This window comes from Trichosurus vulpecula, chromosome 4, assembly GCF_011100635.1.
Source record: "Trichosurus vulpecula isolate mTriVul1 chromosome 4, mTriVul1.pri, whole genome shotgun sequence".
NCBI lineage: Eukaryota > Metazoa > Chordata > Mammalia > Diprotodontia > Phalangeridae > Trichosurus > Trichosurus vulpecula.
In genome coordinates this window covers 245,058,591-245,082,571 of record NC_050576.1, presented here as the reverse complement: position 1 = coordinate 245,082,571, position 23,981 = coordinate 245,058,591, and the positions used below count along the sequence as shown (strand labels likewise).

Here is a 23,981-nt window from a genome sequence, read left to right as displayed (position 1 = left end):
GATTTCTATACCCCATTGCCTGTATATCTTATTTCCCAGTTGCATGCAAAAACACCTTTTTTTTGAACATCTGCTTTTAAAACTTTGAGCTCCAAATTCTCTCCCCTCTTCCATCCCCACCCACCCTAAGAAGGCAAGCAATTCAACATAGGCCACATGTGTATCATTATGTAAAACCCTTCCACAATACTCATATTGTGGAAGACTAACTATATTTTGCTCCCTCCCGTCCTGTTCCCCTATATTCAATTTTCTCCCTTGACCCTGTCCCTCTTTGAAAGTATTTGCTTTTGATTACCTCCTCCCCCATCTGCCCCCCCTTCTAGTATCCCCCCTTTTTCGTCCCCTTCCTCCTTCTTTCCTGTGGGGTAAGATACCCAACTGAGTGTGTGTTATTCCCTCCTCAAGTCAAATCCGATGAGAGCAAGATTCACTCATTCCCCCTCACCTGCCCCCTGTCCCTCCCAACAGAACTGCTTTTTCTTGCCACTTTTATGTGAAATAGTTTACCCTATTCTATTTCTCCCTTTCTCCCTCTCTCAATATATTCCTCTCTCATCCCTTAATTTGATTTTTTTTAGATATAATCCCTTCATGTTCAACTCACCCTGTGCCCTCTGTCTATATACATATATATGTACGTATATACATATGTATGTATATATGTGTATCTATATATGTATATATATATATGTATGTATATGTATATTCCCTTTAGCTACCCTAGTACTGAGGTCTCATGAATTACACACATCATCTTTTCATGTAGGAATATAAACAAAACAGTTCAACTTCAGTAAGTCCCTTATGATTTCTCTTTCTTGTTTACCTTTTCATGCTTCTCTTGATTCTTATGTTTGAAAGTCAAATTTTCTATTCAGCTCTGGTCTTTTCACTGAGAAAGCTTGAAAGTCCTCTATTTTATTGAAAATCCATATTTTGCCTTGGAGCATGATACTCAGTTTTGCTGGATAGGTGATTCTTGGTTTTAATCCTAGCTCCATTGACCTCCGGAATCTCATATTCCAAGCTCTTTGATCCCTTAAGGTAGAAGCTGCTAGATCTTGTGTTATCCTCATGGTGTTTCCACAATACTCAAATTGTTTCTTTCTGACTACTTGCAGTATTTTCTCCTTGATCCAGGAGCTCTGGAATTTGGCAACAATATTCCTAAGAGTTTTCTTTTTGGGATCTATTTGAGGAGGCCATCTGTGGATTCTTTCAATTTGTATTTTACCCTCTGGCTCTAAAATATCAGGGCAGTTCTCCTTGATAATTTCTTGAAAGATGATATCTAAGCTCTTTTTTTATCATGGCTTTAAAGCAGTCCAATAATTTTAAAATTATCTCTCCTGGATCTATTTTCCAGGTCAGTGGTTTTTCCAATGAGATATTTCACATTGTTTTCCATTTTTTTCATTCCTGTGGTTCTGTTTTATAATATCTTGATGTCTCATAAAGTCACTAGCTTCCCCTTGCTCCAATCTCATTTTTATGCTCTTCAGTGGTCTTTTGAACCTCCTTTTCCATTTGGTTAATTCTGCCTTTCAAGGCATTCTTCTCCTCATTGGCATTTTGGAGCTCTTTTGCCATTTGAGTTAGTCAATTTTCAAGGTGTTATTTTCTTCAGTATTTTACGGGTCTCCTTTAGCAAGTCATTGACTTGTTTTTCACGGTTTTCTTGCATCACTCTTATTTCTCTTCCCAATTTTTCCTCAACTTCTCTTACTTGATTTTCCAAATCCTTCTTTGAGCTCTTCCATGGCCTGAGACCAATTCATATTTTTCTTGGAGGCTTTTGATGTAGGCTCTTTGGCTTTGTTGACTTCTTCTGGCTGTATATTTTGGTCTTCTTTGTCACCAAAGAGATTCCAAAGTCTAAGTCTGAATCTGAGACCATTTTCGCTGCCTGTCCATGTTCCCAGCCAACCACTTGAGCCTTGAGCTTTTTGGTGGGGTACACCTGCTTGTAGAGTAGAGAGTACTTTGTCCCAAGCTTGAGGGGCTGTACTGCTATTTTCAGAGCTACTTCTACACAGCAAGCTCTGCCACATCATCACTCCTTCTCCCCCGAGAACTACCAACCGATATTGCAGTCCAGATCCAGGCAGGGCAAAGCAGGCTTTGCACTCCCGCTCTAATCCACTGCTTAATTCCTCCTACCAGGAGGGCCAGGGACTGGAAGCAACTGCAGCTATAGCTATGGAAGCAGCCTCAGAGCTGCACCACCTCCACTGCCTCCGGGTCGGTGGCCAACCATAAACTCCTTTTACTCTGTCCCAGCAGCTTTTCCCACTAACCTTCTCTGTTGTCTTTGGTGTTTGTGGGTTGAGAAGTCTGGCAACTGCCACAGCTCACTGATTCAGGGTGCTACGCCTGTTCCACCTGGCTACAGATCTGGTTGGTCTTGGCACGGCCCAGGCTGGACTCTGCTCTGCTCTGCTTCCAGCTCCATGTGATAGACCCTTACCAGAGACCATCCAGGCTGTCCTGGGCTGGAGCCCTGCTTCCCTCTGCTATTTCATGGGTTCTGCAGCTCTAGAATTTGTTCAGAGCCATTTTTATAGGTGTTTGGGGGGACCTGGGGGAGCTTAAGCAAGTTCCTGCTTTCCAGCTGCCATCTTGGCTCCAACCCCTATTTTCTGAGATTTCTTCTCATATCAGAGGATTACAGGTTTAGAACTGGAAAGGATCTTAGAGGCCTTCTGGTCCAAGCCCCCAATTTTGCTGATGAGGAAACTCAAAAAGAGAGTAACTTGTTAAGGATATGAAAGTATAGTTTGCTACTATAATCATTTCTATGTTCAGGTTCTAATTCTGGAACCATGAAATGCCAGGTAATATATCCCTCCAAAAAACTGATAGAAAGGCAAACTAAACTGTTGTTTAGTGTTGATTATAAGATCTCTAGGCCTGTTAGCTCGCTGGGTTTGGGCATAGAACTGATGGCATCAAATTTGCCCTTTATTCAATCCCTGGATGAACCAGTTTTACATAGAGGAAAAACTGTTCTGTGACCACAGACTGTATCCCATAACGCAAGTCAATCATTTTCTAAGTGGGAGCCTTAGTAAAGGTAGAATTTATAGACTGCTTTAAGGTTTACCAAGTGCTTTATTTCTATTTGGCCATCAGGTCTTCTCAGCAAAGCTGGGAAGTAGGTACTAGTATGATGCTCATTTTACAGATGAAGAAACTGAGACTGAGAGGCTGTGCTTTGCCTACAGTCACATGGCCTGAGGCAGTAATTGAACTTGGGGCTTCCTGACTCCAGATTTGTTCCCCTGCCCACTGTACCACCCAGCTGCCCCGAGGTCACAAGGTGAGACCAGATGGAGCACAGGTGGTTCTCCTGCCAAACCACAGCCAGTCTGCAAAGTCTATATTCTGCTTTGTCCCTTCAGAAATTACAAACGCCTTAAGGTGGGGACCATATCTTATTCCTCCTTTTATTTCCCTCAGCCCAATGATTCAGAACGATGATAATCCATTGTATTTATAATTCTATGTTAATATGTGAGTAAGTCAAACATAGAGAGGCAGCATTTCACAGAGGTTAGGGAGTCATCCTGGGAATCAGGAACACCTTGGTTCAAGTCTGGCTTCTCATGCATACTGGCTGTGTGGTACTGAGCAAGTCGCTTCATGGCTCTCAGCCTCAGTTTCTTCATCTGTAAAATGGGGGTGATAATAATAGCCTCTATTCGCTGAGTTGTTTTGAGGATATATGTGTATATATTATATATACACATGTGTGTTTGTGTGTTTATATGTGTTTGCATGTGTGTATTGCATGTATGGATCGAAACAGATATATATATGTATATGTGTAGTGCTTTACCAATTTTAAAGGGCTACATAAATACTAGCTATTATTTTCATTAGTCAGTAAGCTAAGCATAGAGAGGCATGGCATCCATGGCATACTATAATAGATAGAGTCAGTCTAGGAGTAAGGTACACTTGGGTTCATCTGGCCTCTGAAACATACTGGCTATGTGGCCCTGGGTAAGTCATTTAACCTCAATTCCACCAGAAAAATAACAGTCTAAGACTATAAATTGCTGAGTAGGTACAGATCTACATTTACAGGGGGAATTTCCTGGTTGTGAGTTCTGTATACCAATGAAATCAAAGGGTCCAGGCACAAACTGTCAGCATTAGGCTTACGAAGGTAAGCTAAATTTGTTCTGCGGTAAAGAGGTCAGACTAAATAATCTCTAAGGCCACTCAGAGCCTTAAGATTCTATGGCAAAGACCAGGGAGTTTTTCTCCTTGATATTAAATGCAGCCAAATGTTCTACTTTTTCTGAAGTTCTAGGCATAGTTTAGCAAATAAAATAAAATTCCCTTTAGGCAATCTCAGTAAGGTCATAGAGCATTGTGATTTTTCCATAAACATAATTAAAATACTGTGCAAGTGATGACTGATAAAAGATCACCTTTGAAACAGATTTGAAAAGGCTCAGAGGCGTCTCTGACCCCACTAAGGACATCATGGAGATGAAAAAAGAAAAAGAAGAAGCTGCCAGTGAGAAGAAAGTCTCCATAATTCAGCTTTTCACCATGGCCAGCTACCGGCAGCCCATCTTGGTAGCTCTGATGCTGCACATGGCTCAGCAGTTTTCTGGAATCAATGGAGTGAGTTTCCTAAAGTTATTCCCACATTGCACAGTTCTTAAAGTAATCAGATAAAATGGCACTCACCTAAAGGGGAATCAAAGTAAATGGAGAAAAAGAAAATAATTTCTTAAGGAAGAAAAGCTATAGAAGAAAGCACAGCTGTCATGGAGAGAACGGTGAAATGATTGGTGAATGTCGGCTCCATTTGCCTCCCAAAGAAGAATGCAAAACCATTTCTGAATAACCCCATCCTCAGGGTATATCAAATTTGAAAAACTCTGAATCTGTGCTTTGGGGGTTCTTTAGTTGCTTCAGTGACTAAAGGATACATCTGAGAGTTCGTGGGAAAAAGAGAAAGGGAAAAGAGAAAGCTGCTGATCAAATAGACCAAAGACATATACACACACATATCTGGGTGCGTATATAAATGTGTGTATACATATACGTATGTATGTAGGTATAGATACAGATACAATATATGTATGTGTATATGTATATACACATCTATGTAGATATACATTGTGTATACACACAGTATATACCTGTATATACACTTATATATTATACACACACAGCATATACATGATATACACGTATATGAGTGTATGTATATGTGTGTATATACAGTATATACCTATGTGTATATACATTAAATACACAGTATAAATGTGTATGTGTATGTGTATATGCACATTGTATACCTATATATACACACAATATGTATATGTATATAGTATATAGCTATATATACAGTGTATACATTATATACATAGTGTATACACAGCATGTACATGTGTATGTGTGTATATACACAGTATATACCTCTATATGTATGTATAGCATATACCTACATATTTATATATACACAATATGTACATGTATCAATATATACATGTTTATACAAAGTATATATGTCTACATATTTATATGTGGACTGTTTTGAAAATAATATGTAGAATATATTCTGTAGCAAGTGGTATGAAATGAAGATTTATTGATTCATGCAGAATCCTCTCTTTTGTGTTCTACTGTGTGTATGGAAAAGGTCTTTTGGGGGAGGTATTTAAGATTAAAATTAATTTTCTGTCAAAACATAGTTTTATATATTGTTATAATTAAACACAAGGCTAGATCTATAAAATCAAGTAATAAACATTGCACTCATCCAATTTCCAATTTACCTACATGCTTCATTCTTTAGCTGCATTATCATTTGAAACTGATTTCACCTGTATAGAAATGTTTAAATACTATTAAGTGGGGTGATTTGCCCCAGGCTCCTTACCCTGAGGGGTCATACACTATTCTGAGAATTGTTCTGCCTGCAGGGAATGATGGAAAAAAATAGGACAGGTGAACTAGGAAATGAAAAGGCAAAATTGTGATATAACTCTTCTTAAGCCTCTTAGAAGAAGGTTTCTTTAATTGCAATGAGAATAGAACAGGAATCATTAGATTGGATTCTAGCTGAGAAGGTTCACATTAAACACGATGATGGAATTTTACAATAAGATTAGTTAAATGTTAAGGGAATTGTGGAATCTACTTTATGGAAGATTATTTTATGACATCTGCCTAGAAACAGGAGGCTAGAATATAATTATTAGCTCCCTTCTAGAAGTCCTTGATGGCTCCAAGATTCTACAAAGTATTTTGTAGATAGATCCATGATCTCCTTTTGGTGTGTAATTTTTACATTATTCAGATTATAGCCCATCCTTGCCTTCTCATCCTGCATGTTTTCTGTCTATGTCATCCCATAAGCTGGATCAGCGTGCTCAATATCTTCCTCTACCTCTTTAAACATTTTGTGGGGACCACAGCAGCCTGGAATGTCCAGATCCATAGCCTTTGGCCTTTTTTTTAACATTCTCTGAGGGCCAGAGCAGAACTCAGCATGTCCATTTATTATGCCCCATTCTCAATCCATGACATGCCCATCTCCTTTTACAATACTATATTTTCTCATATATTTTTAATTTAAAAAATTAAATTTTTATTTATTTTTATTTTATTTGTTTATTCTGCATAATATTTTAATGCCACTTCTTTTGTGGAAATCATCATTGGTAATATACTTCAACCACTAATATATGGTCTCTCAGTTGCCCTTTGAATCACCCACAATTTCAATTCTTTGGAGATTGGATATTCCAAGTCTTACAAGAATACAGCATCATTGGAAAAATATTGGCATCAGAAAAACTAGTGGCAACATACGAAACAATTCCATAGATTTTAAAAGATCTATCTTAAATTTAAAATTTTTAAGCTTTCAAAATATTAATTACTATAAGGCTTGTAGTCAAGTCAATATCATTCTCCCCACTCTTCATGAGCTAGGGGACCCACCAAGCATTTTCTTAGAGTTAATAAAATTGGTCATTTTCTTGTCTCCCCCTCCCAGATCTTTTATTATTCCACCAGTATTTTCTACACCGCTGGCGTAGGACAACCTGTTTATGCAACAATTGGAGTTGGAGTGGTGAACACGGTCTTCACAGTTGTCTCTGTAAGTAAACACCACTAAATAAATAGTACGGTTTTTCTTTTTCCAGGAAAAAAAAAGTCAGTGACTTTGTTCAGGTGCAAAGGGGTTTTGTGGAAGTAAAAGGATCAAAAAAAACATATCCTTGTCTATGGGTAAAGTCACCTCCCCCCCTTAATCAAATGTAGGCACTGTTGAGCAAGTTTATCATTAATTCTCATTGTGCTTGAAAACTTTTTACTCAATCAAGGACTTGGAATGTCATGAGCTTCTATGGTGTGATAAGGATGTACTAATTGTACCCTAGAGGTCCCTCCCAGCTCTGATGTTCTTTAAGTGAGTCTGTAAATCAGATAATGCTTTTCCTGAGGTTTGGTTTAAATTAAAATGCAAGCAATTCCACTATAGCTCTATTCAGTAACTAAGAGTCAAAGAAAACACCCAGAAGATCCATCTAACCAGGTTCACTGCAGTCTAAGTAGAATAAGTTTCTAGGAATGGGAAAGATATTGGAATTTTCATAGGGACCTCACCACAGAGAAGTACATGGAGAAATGAAGAATGGGCAGGTAATGAAGGAACAACATTCCTCCCCTCAGTTCCAACCCCATAAGCATGAAAACCATTGACCAACCTGCAAATGGCTTTAATGTAATACTACTATGAATCTTATTATATATTGCATTTTATAACATGACAGGATAGGGAAAAGAAAGGAGAAAATCATCAAGGCACTAAGAAATGTATCTCTAACCATAATACAACTTAACTCTTGGGAAAATTTGATTCAGTTCAATAGAAAGAATATGCGCAAGAGTGGTGTAATAACATAATGGAGACAAGGCCAGCCTATGCATCAGGAAGATGTGGGTTCAAGTCTTGCCTCTGATCCATACTGAATATGTGACCTTTGACAAATCACATCAACTCTCAGGGCCCTAGATAACTAACTCTCTAAGAGTGAACAGTTATCCATCTTCATCGATTGAGAGAAATTTCTTACCAGGAAAGGAACTCTATATACCAATGAAATCACAGGTCTGGACAAAAAATAAAAGAATAAAATGTACTAGGTGCAAGATGTTTATCGGTGGTGGGGATATTATATGTATAGAAATAGGAAAATATGAAGTAATATAAGGATAGAGGGAGAGAGAGAGAGAGAGAGGGAGAGAGAGAGAGAGAGAGAGAGAGAGAGAGAGAGAGAGAGAGAGAGAGAGCACCTGAGCTGAGGATTGAAAAATGGAAAGGATTCTAAGAGACAAAGGTGAGGAAGGAGTATATGCATTCTAGGCAAAGGGTACCACCTATAGAAATACAAGGAGACAGGAATGTTGAGTCTAGGGTAATAATCCAGTTTGGTTGGAAAATAAGAATGTGTAAAGGGGAGTAATGTAAAGTGTTTGGAAAAGTAGGTAGGAACTAGATTGTGGAGGGATGCCAAGTTGGGAAGCTAGTATTTTATCCTAAAAGTAATGGGGAACTACATAATGTTTTTGAACAGGAGAGTAGTATTGTCAAAACTTTGCCATAGCAAGTTTATTTTGGCAATTCTTAGAAGGATGACTTGGTGGGAAGAGAGAGAGAAAGAGAGGGAGAGAGGGAGAGAGAGAGAGAGAAAGAGAGAGGGGGGAAGGGAGGAAGGGAGGAGGAGGAAGAAGAAGAAGAGGAGGAGGAAAAGGAGGAGGATGAAGACGAGGATGAGGATGAGGATGGGAGATCAATTAGAAGGTTATTGCAATAGTCCAAAACGAAAGCCTGAGGTAAGATGGCAGCTATTCGAGTGAAGAGAAGATGGATATAAGAGATGTTGAGGGCATAGAACTTACAAGACTTGGCAATTGATTGGATGTGAGGTAAAGGAGAGTGGGGCATTGGAGATGATTCTGATGTTGAAAACCACAGGTGATAAGGAGGATGGGGCACCCTCAGTAGAAATAGGGAAGAAATAGGGGTCAAATCTAGTGGGAAAGATAGTCTGTGCCATTTTGGATAAACGGAATTAGAAAAAATGATAGACTATCCAGGTGGAGCTGTCCATAACTATCACACAGATGCAGGACTGGAGTTCGAGAAAGATATTAGGATATTAAGTGACAACTGAAAAGAGTAATGTGCCTTCCTGGAAACACTTAGCCATTCACTAAGTAAACAAGTTAAAACTTGCAAAGTGCAGAAGATAATAGCTAGCATTTCTGTAGCAATTTAAAGGCTTAGAAAGCACTTTATTAACTCATTTGTTCCTCACAACAATCCTGTGAGGTAGGTGCCATTATAACTGCCGTATTACAAATAAGGAAACTGGAACACAGAGAAATTAAGTGACTTGTCCAGGGTTACAAACCAGTTTGTGTCGGAGGCAGAATTCAAATTCGGGTCTTCCTTATTCTAAGCCCCATGCAAGCCTACTGGGCCCCTTAATGGCCAGTAAGTGTTACTGCAGTTTAACAAAGGAAGTCTGGGTCAAGGAAAGTTGCTGGAGAAGATAGGACTTGCGCTGGTTCCTGAAGGGTAGATACACTTTTTAGTAAAAAAAGTTGGGGGGGGGCATATAGAATTCCAAGATAGGCAGATTATATGAGCAATGATTTAGCGTCAATTCCTGTGTTCTGTTTAGAAGATGGCCAGATTGGCTAGAACAGAGGGTTATTTTGGACAGTAGTTGGAGATGAGGTTAGAATGGTAGGTTGGTGCCAAATTGTAGGAAGTTGTGAATGCCTCTGGACTTTTTCTTTAGTAATGGAGAACCACTAACACTTCGGAGACAGGTTTTTGACCCCGATAAAAGCATTCTTTTAGGAAGCTGGATGGTAGGGGAAAGAGATTGGAATCAGAGAGACCAGCTAATGTAGTTTTCCAGACATAAGGCAATGAGATTCTGCACAAGTGGGAATGGAAAAGAGGGACAGCCTGGAAGAGACATTATGAAGAAAGAATTGACAGAACTTGATGAATAATTGGTTATGGTGAACAAGAGGAAGGGATCAAATGATTTGTAACATATTCAAAATAGTTAGCTTACTCATAGGCTGTGATTAATGGTCCATTTGAAAGAATACTTAGATAGCAGACTCTGCAAATGAAGACTGAGCTGATTCACTTGAGGCTCTTATTTCATGGTGTTCTGTATTTCGCTAATTAAGCCTGTTCACATCAGAAAAATGTAATTCTTGAATCAATTCTATCAGGACAGGGAGGAAGATAAGGCATTAAAGGACATAGGCTGACTCTGTTCAGAGAAAACTCATTTGAACCAATTCATCTAAAGAAAAACAACTGTTGAAGTCAGTGATCTGAAATTTTTATCTATATGAAGCCACACAAGTGGTTTGCCTAAATTTTTCACTTTTCAACTGGTCATTTTAAAGTCATGCTCTTAAATAAGGTCCAATTCAATCAAGCAAAACATTTGTGATATGCCTACTATTTGCTAGACACTGGGAGTGTGAGTACAAAACTGTTTTGAGATGCCCTTCTTGACCTCAAGGACACTAATTCAATCAGAGTGAAAGGAATATTAATAACAGCATACATTGGCTAAGCACTTTAAACTTTGCAGAACACTTTGCCTCCTTGACTTCACTGGATTTTCCCAACAGGTCTGTGAGGTAGACATTAACAGATATTATCCCTGCTTTACTGGTGATGAAACTGAGGGTCAGAGAGGTTACATGAGTTTCATAATCACATGAAGAGTTAAGAGAAAATTCAGGTGAATTCAGTGAGAAAAAAATCAGTAGCACAGATGCTAAGTACCTAAGGACCAGAGGAATAAGACACCGTGAAGGCCTCTAAAAGCCCAAGGAACTTCCATAAAAGAAGAAGAGCCCAAGCCTGAGCATTTCATGCCTGTGAGTGTCCTTATGGTATTCTATTATGATTACTACCTAATGAAATCCTCCAAAGTGTCATTGGCAAGAAGCAAAGTCAAAAGAAGCTGTTCATAATTCAACATTTTCATTTTAAAGAGAAGCACAAAATGGCATTTGATATGGCTATTACCTTGTAACTACAGGAGTCAATCAACAATTTTTTATTGCATGCCTACTGAATGCAAGGTCCTGCACAAAGTGCTTCAGGGAACTGCAGAGAAATACGGAATAGCCAATTGGGGAAAGAAGATATGCACACAAGAAGATAACTCACACTACAGGAGGATGGCATAATTCAATTTAATAAACTTTTATTAAGAGCTAAGTATTGCAAGATGTTTTCAAGGCACTGGGAATATAGAGATGAAAAATGGTTCAGTCTCAACCCCTAATAAAATCGCATACTACTGTAATGGGATATCTACATGGATACACATGATACAAAGTAGGGTGTAACTGAAAGCAAAGATCTAGACAAAAAGGAAAGAGGGAAGGAAGGAAGGAACAAAAGAAGGAAGGAAGGAGGGGAGGAAGGTAGGGAGGGAGGAAGGAAGGAAGGGAGGGAGGAAGGAAGAAAGGAAGGAAGGAAAGAAGGAAGGAAGGAAGGAAGGAAGGAAGGAAGGAAGGAAGGAAGGAAGGAAGGAAGGAAGGAAGGAAAGGAGAGAAAGAAGGAAGGAAGGAAAGAATAAAAAGAAATAAAGAAAAGAGCATCAATAAAGCATTCTTTAAAAAAGTCAAGGATAATTAAGAGACTGTAAACAAGACTCTGTAACTTGAAAGCACTGTGGAGTCCTCAACAGTAACAGGAGTTTTGAAAAGTGGGTATGGGTGGCTCTCAATGATTTGTCTTTTGGACTTACTGAGTTCGTGATGCCAATAGGATATGCAGAGGAGCTAACCAGCAGGTAAGTCATGTGGAATTGGAGTTTGGAAAAAGGATGAGGGCTAGAGAAATAGGATAAGAATGGGGGAAAGGCCATCAGACTTAACAACTAAGAGATCATTGGTAAACTAATAGAGAGTGATTACAGTCAAATAGTGGTGATGTTAGAAGACAAATTGCAGAAGGTTAAGATATGAATTAAGGGTGAGGAATTAGAGGCAGCCAATGTAGACAACTCTTTTGAGTAGTTTAAAAATAGTTGATAAAAGGAAAGAGAAATATAGCATAAAATAAGATCAAGTAAACTGTTAGGTTTTAAGGAAGTTAAAGACTAAGACATATTTGTGTGTGGATAGGAAGGAGTTAGTAGATAAGGAGAGAGTGAAGATTAGAGACAGGGGATCATCACAGAGAAAGGCTCCCAGAAGAGACAGGAGGGGATGGAAATTGAGGGCACAAATATTGGGAGATTGACTTATTGAGATGAAAGGTCAGGTCTTGCTAAGGTACTAGTGTAAGAGGAGGAAATGAAGGATGATGTACATGGTAGGTGTGTGTGGTAGGGAGAAGAGGGAGATAATGATGGATAGACTCAGTTTTTCCTGTTAAGTAGGAGATGAAATCCACTGCTGAGGAGGAGACAGTGAATTAGGAGAATTTAAGAGAGAATGTAATGGCTGGAGTAGAGAGTGTGATAAAGTTTTAATCAGGGAAGAATGAATAGATTGCTTTGCAATAATGAGGGTCCATTTGAGATTCAAATTTGTAGTAGACATAGTTAACACAATGGTGAGACTTCCTCCAACAGCCTTCAGCAGTACATGAGTAGAAAAAGAGAAGGTGGGTGGATGGATGGGTGCTGGTAGCAACACAAAGTCAAGTTTTGGCAAGGTTTGATCGGAGAGTGTACAAGAGGGCAATGTATTCAAAGATGGAGGCCATCACATAGTTGAACTGGTTAACTATAGGGTCAAGAATGCAAACAGTGGAAAGTAAGACCAGAGCAAGGGTGACAAACTAGGGAAATTGGGAGATATGGAGGGATTCGAGACTATGGTGAGGATGAAGAATAGATTTAGGAGTGAGAAAGAGGATAAGATGGAAGGAAAAGAGGTTATGATTAAAGAGAGGAATTTCTGTTCAGAAATATAAGGATGGTATATAGGAAATGGTAAGATTTATGATGTCTCCATGATAGTGTGTGGTTTAATCATATATCTAGAGTTAGAAAGAAACCAAGAATAAATCTAATCTAACACCTTCATCTTACAGAAGAGGAAATTAAGGTTGGGAGAAGGCTGCTCAAGGCAGGCAGGAGATATTAGAAGTAGGAATTGAGGTCAGGTCCATGACTTCAAAGCCATTGATACAGCCTCTGAGAATTCATGGCAAAATGAGGCATGAGAGTAAGTCTTTAGTGGAGATAGTAAGTAGAGGTGGCAGTTGGCATTAAAAAAAAAGTTGACTTAAGAACTCAGATCAATGAAATGGCCAACCACGGTTCTAGAGCATTGGTGATTAAGTATGCTGCCCACCTCCTGATGGAGAGGTGAAAAATCGCATATTCTTTGGATATGCATAATGCAGGAATTTGTGCTTCTTGATTATGTATATTTATTATATCAACTTTGGTTTTTCTTTTTTTCCCAGGATAGAAGAGATGGGAGGGAGAGAAAGTACATGTTTGTTCATTGGGAAAAAATAAAATGAAATGAAACAAAGAAAAAGAAAACAGAATTCACTATACCCCCAAAATATTTACTGGGCTTTGGAGGCAGTCCCTATAACTGCCTAAGGGTCTGAGCCTAAAGTGATGAGAACTTTGAGCTTGCTCTTTGAAGACAAAGTAGACTTTTCCATGTCTCATCCCTTACATGCTCTGCATCTGGGTGGTGCCTGCCCTAGTCTAGTTCAAGGAAAAATTTTGCCTTCACTTGACATGGATTTTAGAGTTTATTTTGAAAATAAAGATCACTCTTGGGTTACAATAATTGTTATTTTCAGACCTAGAAGAAATTGGCGCTAAGTAAGCATGGTGAGAAAACGGTTTCATCTTATCTTTTTGCCATAGTGTAACAACAATACCAACAAACATCGAAAGTTATGAAAACAATCACAATGTCAGGACAATGTTAGAATACCAGCAAGATTCGATCAAGATTTTTATTCTTTTCTACAAAATAATCCCCCTTGGTGATTATAGGAAGACTATTATTACATGTATCTGAAGAGTCTGTCTAAGCCGGCACTTAGCCTAGAGTCTGTGAATTTGCCTTTTTTAACATGTTGGTAATTGTATTTCAATATTCAAACTGGTTTCCTTCTCAATCTTTTGGGGTTTAAAAAATTATGCATTTTAAAATATTATTCTTCGAAGGGAGTCATTGGCTTCACCAGTCTACCAAAATGATCCATAATATAAAAAAGGTTAAGAACATCTGCTCTAAACTCAGATATGATAGTTCTGTGATATAAAACAGAAGGGCCTTTACGTAGTTTATTTGGCATCTCTCAAATCCAACAACTCTCACAAGTACATATTGAGAGCTTCTGACTCTGTAACATGGATTTGTAGCCTGGAGTCTATGGACTCACAGGGGCCCATGGATAGATTTTGGGGGTTGATGAACTTTTTAAAAATATTTTCAGTAAGTTTAATTTTCTATAATCCTATGTGTTTTATTTTATGCATTTTAAAACATCATTCAGAGAAGGAGTCCATAGGCTTTCCCAGGCTGATTTCCAGAGGACAATCAATGTACCCATTTGCATATCCATACAATTTTGTGTACCCATGATGCACCAAAAAGTTAACAATCCCTACCCTCTAGGTATTTATTTCAGTATGGCTGACTTACCAAGATATTAATGAGGCCACTCAATGTGCTAAGTTTTGGAAAAATCATACAAGGGATTTCCCTTCTGTGACTCACTGACCCTCACAATGGGGGGCCCCCAACACCTGGCAGGAAACTATTCCATTCAACAAACACTAGGTTTGGCCAATTATACCTTCTAAAGTTTATCTTTAAAGGAAAAGCCTCAATTACACACTTAACCAGAAGAGTAGTTGACAGAGTTGTCAATTAGCATTCCCCAAATTCCATCCTTTCAAAGGAAGAGTTCATCAGAAGGAGCAGCAGGTACACTAGGCTGCACTAGTTAAGTTCAAAACTCTATGCTTCTGATACATGGATCAGGTTAAGAATGCTGATGTGCCAGTGATCATAATATGACATTTTAACTCAACAGCCGGAGAAGTGAGTTGGAAAAGCTGGTACATGTTTAATGCCAGGATTTAAGGTCTGTGCTCTAGACAAAGTCCTGGGGATTTCTCTCATTGAGCTTATGTATAAATCAGAGTAAATGGGAACTTCACTATTTTTTAACACAAGCTTAGAACTTGTAGGAAATCAACCAGGAAAAGCAAAATTTACAGTATTTGATCTTTGTTTATCAATTTAACTGAATAAAATGTTGGAGGCAGTTGGCATAGAGGAGAAAGGTGTTGACTGTGCAAATCAATTTAATTCAGTTAATGATCCATTTAACTCAGGCTTTCAACAAATATTTGAAGTGCCTACTGTATGCAGGGCATTGTTGGAGCTACAATGGATAGATCCTGCTCTCAAAGAGCGTAAAACCCAATAGGAGAAATGATATATACAAAAATAACTAAAACACACAGTAGTGTGTGAATATATGATAAGAACAAAGTACTTATTGAGAAGGAAAGACTTCCACTGGCAGTGGTGACCAAGGCTTTAGGGGGGAGATAGTATTTGAGCTAGACTTTGAAAGAAAGTTAGAAATTCTACAGATAGACCTGGATGGTGAGGGTAGGGAAAGGTGTTCCAGGAAGAGGGAACAGAAGAAGCAAAGGCACAAGAGCAGCAAAATGGATGGCATATTGGGGCAATGTAGTCCAGATTGGCTGAAGCATGGGTACATGGTTCGGAGGGGAGAATCTTAAGATCAATGTAGGGAAGGTAGATCGGGGGACCTTGAATTGGAGGACTAAGACATCTGGAATTTATTCAGTAAACATTTGGGGGCCATTCAAAGTTTTTGAATAGGGAAATGATCAAACTTTTACTCTAGGAAAATTAATTTGGCAACTATATGTTTTTGTTTCAACAATTTGGCTAGCAGCTACTGTGGCTGTGTAAAGCCAACAACAACCAGCACATAGAATACTGCAAGCCCAGGTTCTTTTGATCTGCTTTACTAAGGAAAGCAAAGTTAAGGGGTTAACAATCTTACTTTAATCCAACATACAAATATCATTCACTCAGCTCAGGGGGAAAAGCCAGCACCCTGAACTTCAGATCAAATACAAATTACAAACATACATTTATGAACAGACCAAATACAATTCATAGTTACCAAGGAACCATCAACATCTGAGTTCAGCTGGGAGTTCAATAATGGCTGGCTCAGAGTCACGCGCCACTCCTGCTGTGGCTCAGAGCTCTGAAAGAGAAAGCCAAACTCTGCGCTTATGTATCCTGTTCAGGGCCAAAAGTGAGTCACACATGCAACTCACCCACGTGACCTAAAATCGTCACAAAAATGTGACTTAAACCCATGTCCGAAAGCCTCTGATGTCACAAACATGTCACTCAAATCTATGTAAACTAGGCTTTCCCTTGAGGCAAGGAGGTCATCAAGGACTCCTAATTTAATCAAGGAAACAAAGGCCAAACTCTTCAAGGACACTTGAATAAGTGCTAAGAGCCCATCTTGATTCCCAATACAGGGATCAATTAGAAAAAAGAAAAATGTAAGCAGGGAGAACAGGTAGGAAACTACTACAAGAGGTGAGAAAGAAAACAGTGACAGCCTAAAGTAAACTCATGGAAATGGGTATGGAGATGAAGAATTGCATGTGAGAGATTTTGCCAAGGTAAAATTGATAGAACTTGGCTATGGGAGGAGCACAAAAGGAAGGAGTCATTGGAAACACCAAGATTTTGAGCCATGGAGAGTAATGGTACTATTAAAAAAGAAAAGAGAAGTCAGAAAAATTAACAGGATTGGGGCAAAATGATCTTTTGGGATCTATTGCGGGTACTAGTAGTTGTCTTAGTGGAGATGACCAGGAAACAATTGTATGTGAAAGTCAGAAACAAAAGAGAAAGGTAAGACTTCTAAAGCTTTTCTTCTCTTTTTTGCCTCCCAACAACACCTCCAACCTCCTACTTTTTAGAAGATGACCTTCAACCACCAGTGATTGCCTCTCTTAAGCATCTTTCAACTTCCTGCCACTGTCTCCTTTTCATTTGCTCATTACCATGCAAAATTTTTTAAAAGCCTCTCTTTGAACATTCTTGTCTATCTATTCCCATCTCTCTCCAGTCAGACATCCTGAAAGCTATATATATTAAATGTCTCTATTTCTCCTTAATTCCTTGCTATATGTTTTCTTCCACACTCCTTTAATTGCTGAAACTGCTGGAACTTCTCTCTCATAGGTCACCAATGACCTATTAATCAGGAAATTCATTTCTTACTTTCAGTTTTCATCATCCTTGACAGCTCAGCATTTGAGAGTGTTGGCCATCACTCCCTCCTTCTGGGTCCTGTCTTTCCCCTCAGGTTCAAAAATATACTATCCTGTTTCTCCTCCTGACCCTCTATCCACTCCTTCCATGTTTCCTTTGCTAGTTCCTTCCTCTTCTCCCAGTCTCTTCATGGAAGTATTTACAAGGATGTGTTTTGATTATCTTCTCTCTATATCTTTTACCTTGACAATCATTTTTATTCCCATACATTCCACCAATCTATCTATGCAAATAACTCCCAAATATTAGTTCAGGGAGAAACCTGAGAAGTCACCCAGTCTAACCCCCTAATATTATACATAAGAAAATTAAAGCCCAGAGAGAACAGGTGAATCCAAGAATTTGGACCTGAAAATCTTCTTATGTTTCTGCTACCCCATGGCATCTCTTTTCTCAACTCCAGGCCCACATCTCCAAAATTTGTCATCACCTAGAGGGTCCACCACAACTTCAAACTTTACCTGTCCAAAATATTTTCTTGTTCTCATCTTTCCTCCTAAAGCTGCCTCTCATTCTCATTCAACATCTTTGGCTATGGTGCCATCATTCTTTGCCATGTTTCAATCCTTGATGTTAACCTTTGGTGTTTCCTACTCCCTCACCTCTCACCTTTGATATTCAGTCACCAAGTCCTTTTGATTTCTCCTCCCCCAAGCCTCTTAGATCTCTTGACTTCCCCTCTACTCCCACTACTACCACCCTAGTAAAACTTCTCATTATGACTTTCTGGGTCTGTCACAATAAAGTTTCCTAATAGACCTTGATGCTTTGCTCTCAGCCCCTTCCTCCATCTTTGAAACCACTACTAAAATCATATTTCTTATGCATAGGTCTGGTCATGTCACCCTTTTGCTTAAAATCAGAGGTTCCCTAAAGCCTACTAAAGTTCATATTCCTTTCCCTGACATTTAAGACTTTTTATATTCTGCCACAACTTTACACTTTTTTTAAAATTTTATTTTAAGTATTTTATTTTCCCAATTTACATATGAAAACAATTTTCAACATTTGTTTTTAAAACTTTGAGTTCCAAATTCTCTCCCTCCCTCTCTCCCCACTCCTCATTGAGAAGGCAAGCAGTTCCATACAGCTTATACATGTTGTCATGCAAGACATATCCATGATAGTCATGTTGTGAAAGAAAATGTAGACAAAAAAACTAAAGAAAAAATAAAGGAAGTAAAAAAAGTCTGCTTCAATCTGTCTTCAGACACTATCAGTTCTTTCTTCTGGGGATGGATAGCATTTTTCATCCTAAGTCCCTCAGAGTTGTCTTGAATCATTGCTGAGAATAGTTAAGTCATTCACAGCTGGTCATCTTACAATATTGCTGTACCTTTGTACACAACAATTTTCCATTCTTATCACATATTACTCATCTCCAGAGACTTTAGACTCTATGGACTATTCCCTTTTCTCCACCCCTCCCAACCCAGAAACACTGGTTCTCTCTGGTTTTCCCTCAAATTCTGCTCAAATTCTGCCTTCCCTTTTCCCTCTTCTGCTGTTGAATTCCTGCTCATCCTCTAAAGTCCAACTCCAATGCCATTAAGCCTTGCCTGATGACCCTCTCTTGACCCTTCCCTCATTAGTAATCTTACTCTCCTTGAAAAAGAACTCTAGATTCTGAGTCAGAGGACTTATGTTCAATCCTTGAGTCTGCTACTTGGCCAATCACTTCACCTTCCTAGGCTTCTCCTCTGTTAAGTGAGAAGGCTGGACTAGATGACCTTTAATGACTCTTCCAGCTCTGAATTAGATGACCCTATGACTCATATGTCACTTAATTTAACAACTCTCTAATGTACTTATCATATAATAATGTGTGTTATAATTTACTTGTGCTTGTGTCTTATCTATCTACTAGATCATAAATTCCATGAAACTAGGAACTAGGTCTTATATATATTTTGTATCTTCCTAAAGGCCTTGGAAACAAAATAGGCACTGATTAAATGTTTGTAGAAGGAATGAGTGAATAATATATACATCTTGAAGCTTTGTAGATGGAGGTGATCACTGAAGCTATTGGAGTAAATGAGGTCATCATGGGAAAGAGCATAGAGCAGAAAGGAGAAGAATATGGAGACAAGATCTCCAGGGAATGCCTTCATTTAGAGGGAGAGAGGAAGAAGAGAATTCAGTGAAGGAGACAGAAAAATTCCAGCCATTCAGAGAAATAGGTATTGAGCACTTACTGGGCAAATCATGTTACTGTCCCAGTAAAATGTATTCTATCTTAGATTCCCCAGTTATGAAATGAAATATTATCTTCTTCCTATCCACCTTAAAGGATTAAATAAATCATGGATACTAAAGCTTCTTGGAAGCAAAAACACTATAAATGCAAGGTAGCCCCAGATGGTAGTATTTCTAGCTAAAAACAAAAATTTCTCATTTAATTTTTTGAACTTTCCCAGGTATTCCTTGTGGAGAAAGCAGGGAGGCGTTCCTTATTCCTGGTGGGCATGGCAGGGATGTTCGTATGTTCCATTGCTATGACAGTGGGGCTCGTATTGTTGGTGAGTTTGGTGTTGGTTAAGGTTTTCTCTTTAGTCACCCAGAGGGGTACATATACGCTATAAAAAGGTATACTATTTATTTTTTAAATATTATGTTATTTTTGAGAATAGAACAGGAGGCAATATTAAAGGCAACTATATAAAAGAAGTAAAAGGGAGTCATTGACTTCAAAGAGAGCTGAATTACTTCGTTAAGTTAGGAGAGTAAATATTTTATATGTCTGTAAATTATTTGGGAATGACTAAGAGGGGGTCATGGAAATGGTAATACTTTCAAGATGTCATGGAAGTCAGCTTACTTCACAGTCCAGGAACCCCTAGCTGCTTATCCCACCAGGCTAGGCCTTCTAATCAGCTGTATTGCTCAGAACATGTCTGGGTCGATGACCCTCATCACAGGAAGGACCATGGAAGAGTTCTTGTGATGAAACTCAAAACATTGGACCACAGTTCTGAAGAGAAAACCTTTCATTTGATTGAATGTAAAACAATTTTTCAGAAAGATGGGCAAGAGATCTCTGTGGTATGGATTTTAGCATATGACTACTTTCTGATTAAAAAAAGACATTAACCGGTGAAATTTCCATCTACCTTCTTTCAGGACCGATTGAGCTGGATGAGTTATGTGAGCATGGCAGCAATCTTTCTCTTTGTGAGTTTCTTTGAAATTGGGCCAGGACCAATCCCCTGGTTCATGGTGGCTGAATTTTTCAGCCAGGGACCACGGCCTGCAGCTGTTGCTATTGCTGCCTTCTGCAATTGGACCTGCAATTTCCTTGTGGCCTTGAGTTTCCAGTATATTGCGGTAAGAGATCTGATGCTGTACAAGTTTGCTGACTGCATCAGCACCAGGGGAAGCAGTCCTCCATGGTGACTCATTATGTTTCTCTCTCTTCTTCTCTCACCATAGGATTTTTGTGGACCTTACGTATTTACCCTCTTTTCTGTGGTGCTCCTCGGCTTTACTCTGTTTATATTTTTTAAAGTTCCAGAAACCAAAGGAAAGTCTTTTGAAGAGATTGCTGCAGAATTCCGTAAGAAGAAGGGGCGCTCTCCTAAAGGACCCAAAGCTACAGTTGAACTTGAATACCTTGGAGCCAAGGAGAATGCATAAAAGAACCCCCAGGCAGCAAGACATGGACACAAAACTTATTTTGTGTAGGACTCTTCTAAAGAGCTAGATGTCAAAATCCTGAAGAATGATTTTATTTTTTTAGGAAATATGAAAAATCCCAAGAGGGATTTTGAGTGTTTCTATTTACAGGACTCTGGTGATGCATATTAGGGTGGCAGGCTATTAGGTTCTAATATTCCTATCTTCCCATCTAATATTCTCTTCCCTGTTGTCTTCAAGACTCAGGTCGAAAAGACCAAGAAAATAGCAGGAAAAAGATACACAAGATCTACTTCTGCTTACCAAACTATTAGTTACTTAGGAATATTACCACAGTGTCACTACATATCTAAACCCACCACTAATATGTATGCATTTGGACATGTATAAATTGGAACTTTCCCATCCACAGCTCTTGTGCAAAACAGGATCAAGCAAGTGGTAACAAGATCCATGTCACAACAGAGAAATGGGACCTATGTCTCACTTCTTTGATTTCCCCCCTCCAAAGCTTTTCTTGCCATTTTCAATCTTCTTATTGGTCTAATATTACTTTTTGTATTTTCATGTACATTTTTCCAGTGTTTATTATATATTTTAACATGCTTTTTTGGAGGATAAAAGTCTATTTTCTTATCTGTTGGTTTAGAAAGGTGAATCTATCTTTAGGTGTTTAGCTCGGATTTTGGACTTCCTTATTTAAGGAAAAAGTTTTTGTTAGGCAGGTATCGAAAATGTTTTTCTTGACCAAGGTCAAAAGCAATGAATCATGCTATCTGCTCACAAACTACACCAAGTAAAACCAGGAGAACTTCCTAAAAAAACATAACCTTTTAAAAATAGGTTTTAATTTGTCAATATACATTGGACCTGTGGGCAGTGGTATTGAACCACACTAAAGGGCCTATTCATTCTCCCAGTCTAAACAGTAAGAGAAATAGTCAAGGGTCAAGGAGGAACCAATTAAAAGAAACTGAGTCAGCTTAGCAGTATTCATGAATAAAGGTATATTTCTATATACTGGTTATTTTGTGACTGTGGCTATGTCTGCCAAACAACAAAAGAACTGCTCTTTTTAATCAGTTCAATGGAGGAAAGGGGGGTTATAAATTTGACAAATTTGGTGTCACAGAGACTAGAGTGAAGGGAGTGGCCACACTGACAATATCCTGGATTCTTGAAGTATTTAATCAATCTATAAGCATCATTACATGCCAGGTACTGTGCCAAGCTCTAGGGATACAAAAAAGGAAAAAAAAACAGTCCTTCAAACACCATATATTCTAATGGGGGAGGCACATGGAAAATGTTTAGGGCCATGCAAGATAAGTAGAGAGTAGATGGAAGATAATCTGAGAAGGGAAGGCATTAGGAGCTAGAGGAACCAGGAAAGCCTTCCTTTGGAAATTTGGTTTTGAGCAGGGTCTTGAAGGAGAAACACAAGTGATTTAATTTTTTGCTTTTCAGAAAATTGTTTTTGCATCTTATAAAAACAGCACACAAATATGCAACCCATCCCCTTTAACCCATGGTATTTTAATTAAAATATTTTTGTGAAAACATAGGGAATGTCTTCTGATTGAAGCTGAATCTCCCTAAGTCACAAAACATGTTGAATAGGGGTGGAGTAGGGCCATAGGGATTTAGCGTTTGACTAGATGTCAAAAATGTTCAATTTCAGCCTTGACAAAATTGGTCAATTTCACCAAACATGACTAATCTATCAAAAATATTAACTCATAAGGCTATTGTCTATTTAATTATAGTACCAAATTCAATTCAACCATTCATCAAACATGTACTGGATACTTCCTATGTCCAAGGCACTATGCTAGGCAGTGAGGGTTATTTAAAGGTGAAGAAGATACAGACCTTGTCCTCTGAGAACTTACAAATCTAGTGAACAATTCGGTTAAGCCATTTTTTTCTGTGACTTAGAAATCTAAGTAGAGGTAATTTATAGGAATTGTAGTTGAAATACAAATGTCACACAAAAAACCCACTGGCAGTTATTTATACTCTGACTTTACAACCTCCTGAATAGTGATACTAAGTACAAAGTAAACATAAAGTTTAAATACTCTCAGAGGTTGCTTTCAACGGGAAGGAGACATTGAAGTCGGTATGTTGAAATGACAAGTCTTCCTTTACCACTAAAAATGGTCCCTAAAAAAGCATCAGACTTGGTTGTCAAATAATAGAAAACAATATGATGCTATTTCTTTTCTCTTAAATTGATTTTTCTGTGCTCCTTTTTCTGAAGAAACTAATTGGCTTCACTACAGTCACAGAATCAGGGCAAATATAAACATAAAACACTTTGTGCACAGAGAGCAAAAACAAGATAATTGTTTTTATAATCACAATCAATCAATCAATCAACATGCATAGAGTTTCCTATGTGCTAAGCACTGTGCTAATTGTTGGGGATACCGAGTCAAAAAAATGAAATAACCCCTGCCCTCAAGGGGTCCTACCTTCCATTTGTCCTGTGTTATCACTGAGCAGAGGAAGAAGAAAAGTGGCCAGGGTAAATTCCATCTCTCCTTGTGCAACAGGACCTCCACATTCTTGCTGTGCCCTTCTGATTCTAATCTCCTGTCTTATTTTAGTATAAGAAGGAATGATATTCTGTCTGATGTTCTGCCTTCCATCTCCTGCTACATGGTTCAACTTCCATCTCCTGCTATACTGTCTCCTGCCTGATCTCCAGGCTTTGGAGGGACAGGGACAGGAGAAAGGGTGGCTTTCCATCTAACTACATGCCTTTCATCTTGTGCTGTAGTGTTTCCTGCCTGATCTCCAGCCTCCTCTGAGAAGAGGAGAGGTACCTTCCACTGAATGATTAACATACTCATAACTGGTAACATACTCTTCACATCCCAGTAATTCTGAGCCCCTACAGGTCATCATCC

At 38.6% G+C, this 23,981-nt stretch overlaps 1 protein-coding gene across 1 annotated transcript in view; it reads left to right on the top strand.

The window, feature by feature from the left end:
• The window catches only part of SLC2A2 (solute carrier family 2 member 2), a 43,724-nt gene extending 21,635 nt beyond the window's left edge, over positions 1 to 22,089 (top strand). The window contains exons 7-11 of the mRNA XM_036754262.1: positions 4,454 to 4,641; positions 7,031 to 7,135; positions 19,851 to 19,952; positions 20,554 to 20,757; positions 20,863 to 22,089. Coding sequence (XP_036610157.1) covers positions 4,454 to 4,641; positions 7,031 to 7,135; positions 19,851 to 19,952; positions 20,554 to 20,757; positions 20,863 to 21,066 — 803 coding nt within the window. The 3' untranslated portion in view covers positions 21,067 to 22,089. The remainder of the gene's footprint in view (positions 1 to 4,453; positions 4,642 to 7,030; positions 7,136 to 19,850; positions 19,953 to 20,553; positions 20,758 to 20,862) is intronic.
• Positions 22,090 to 23,981: the final 1,892 nt, after the last annotated feature.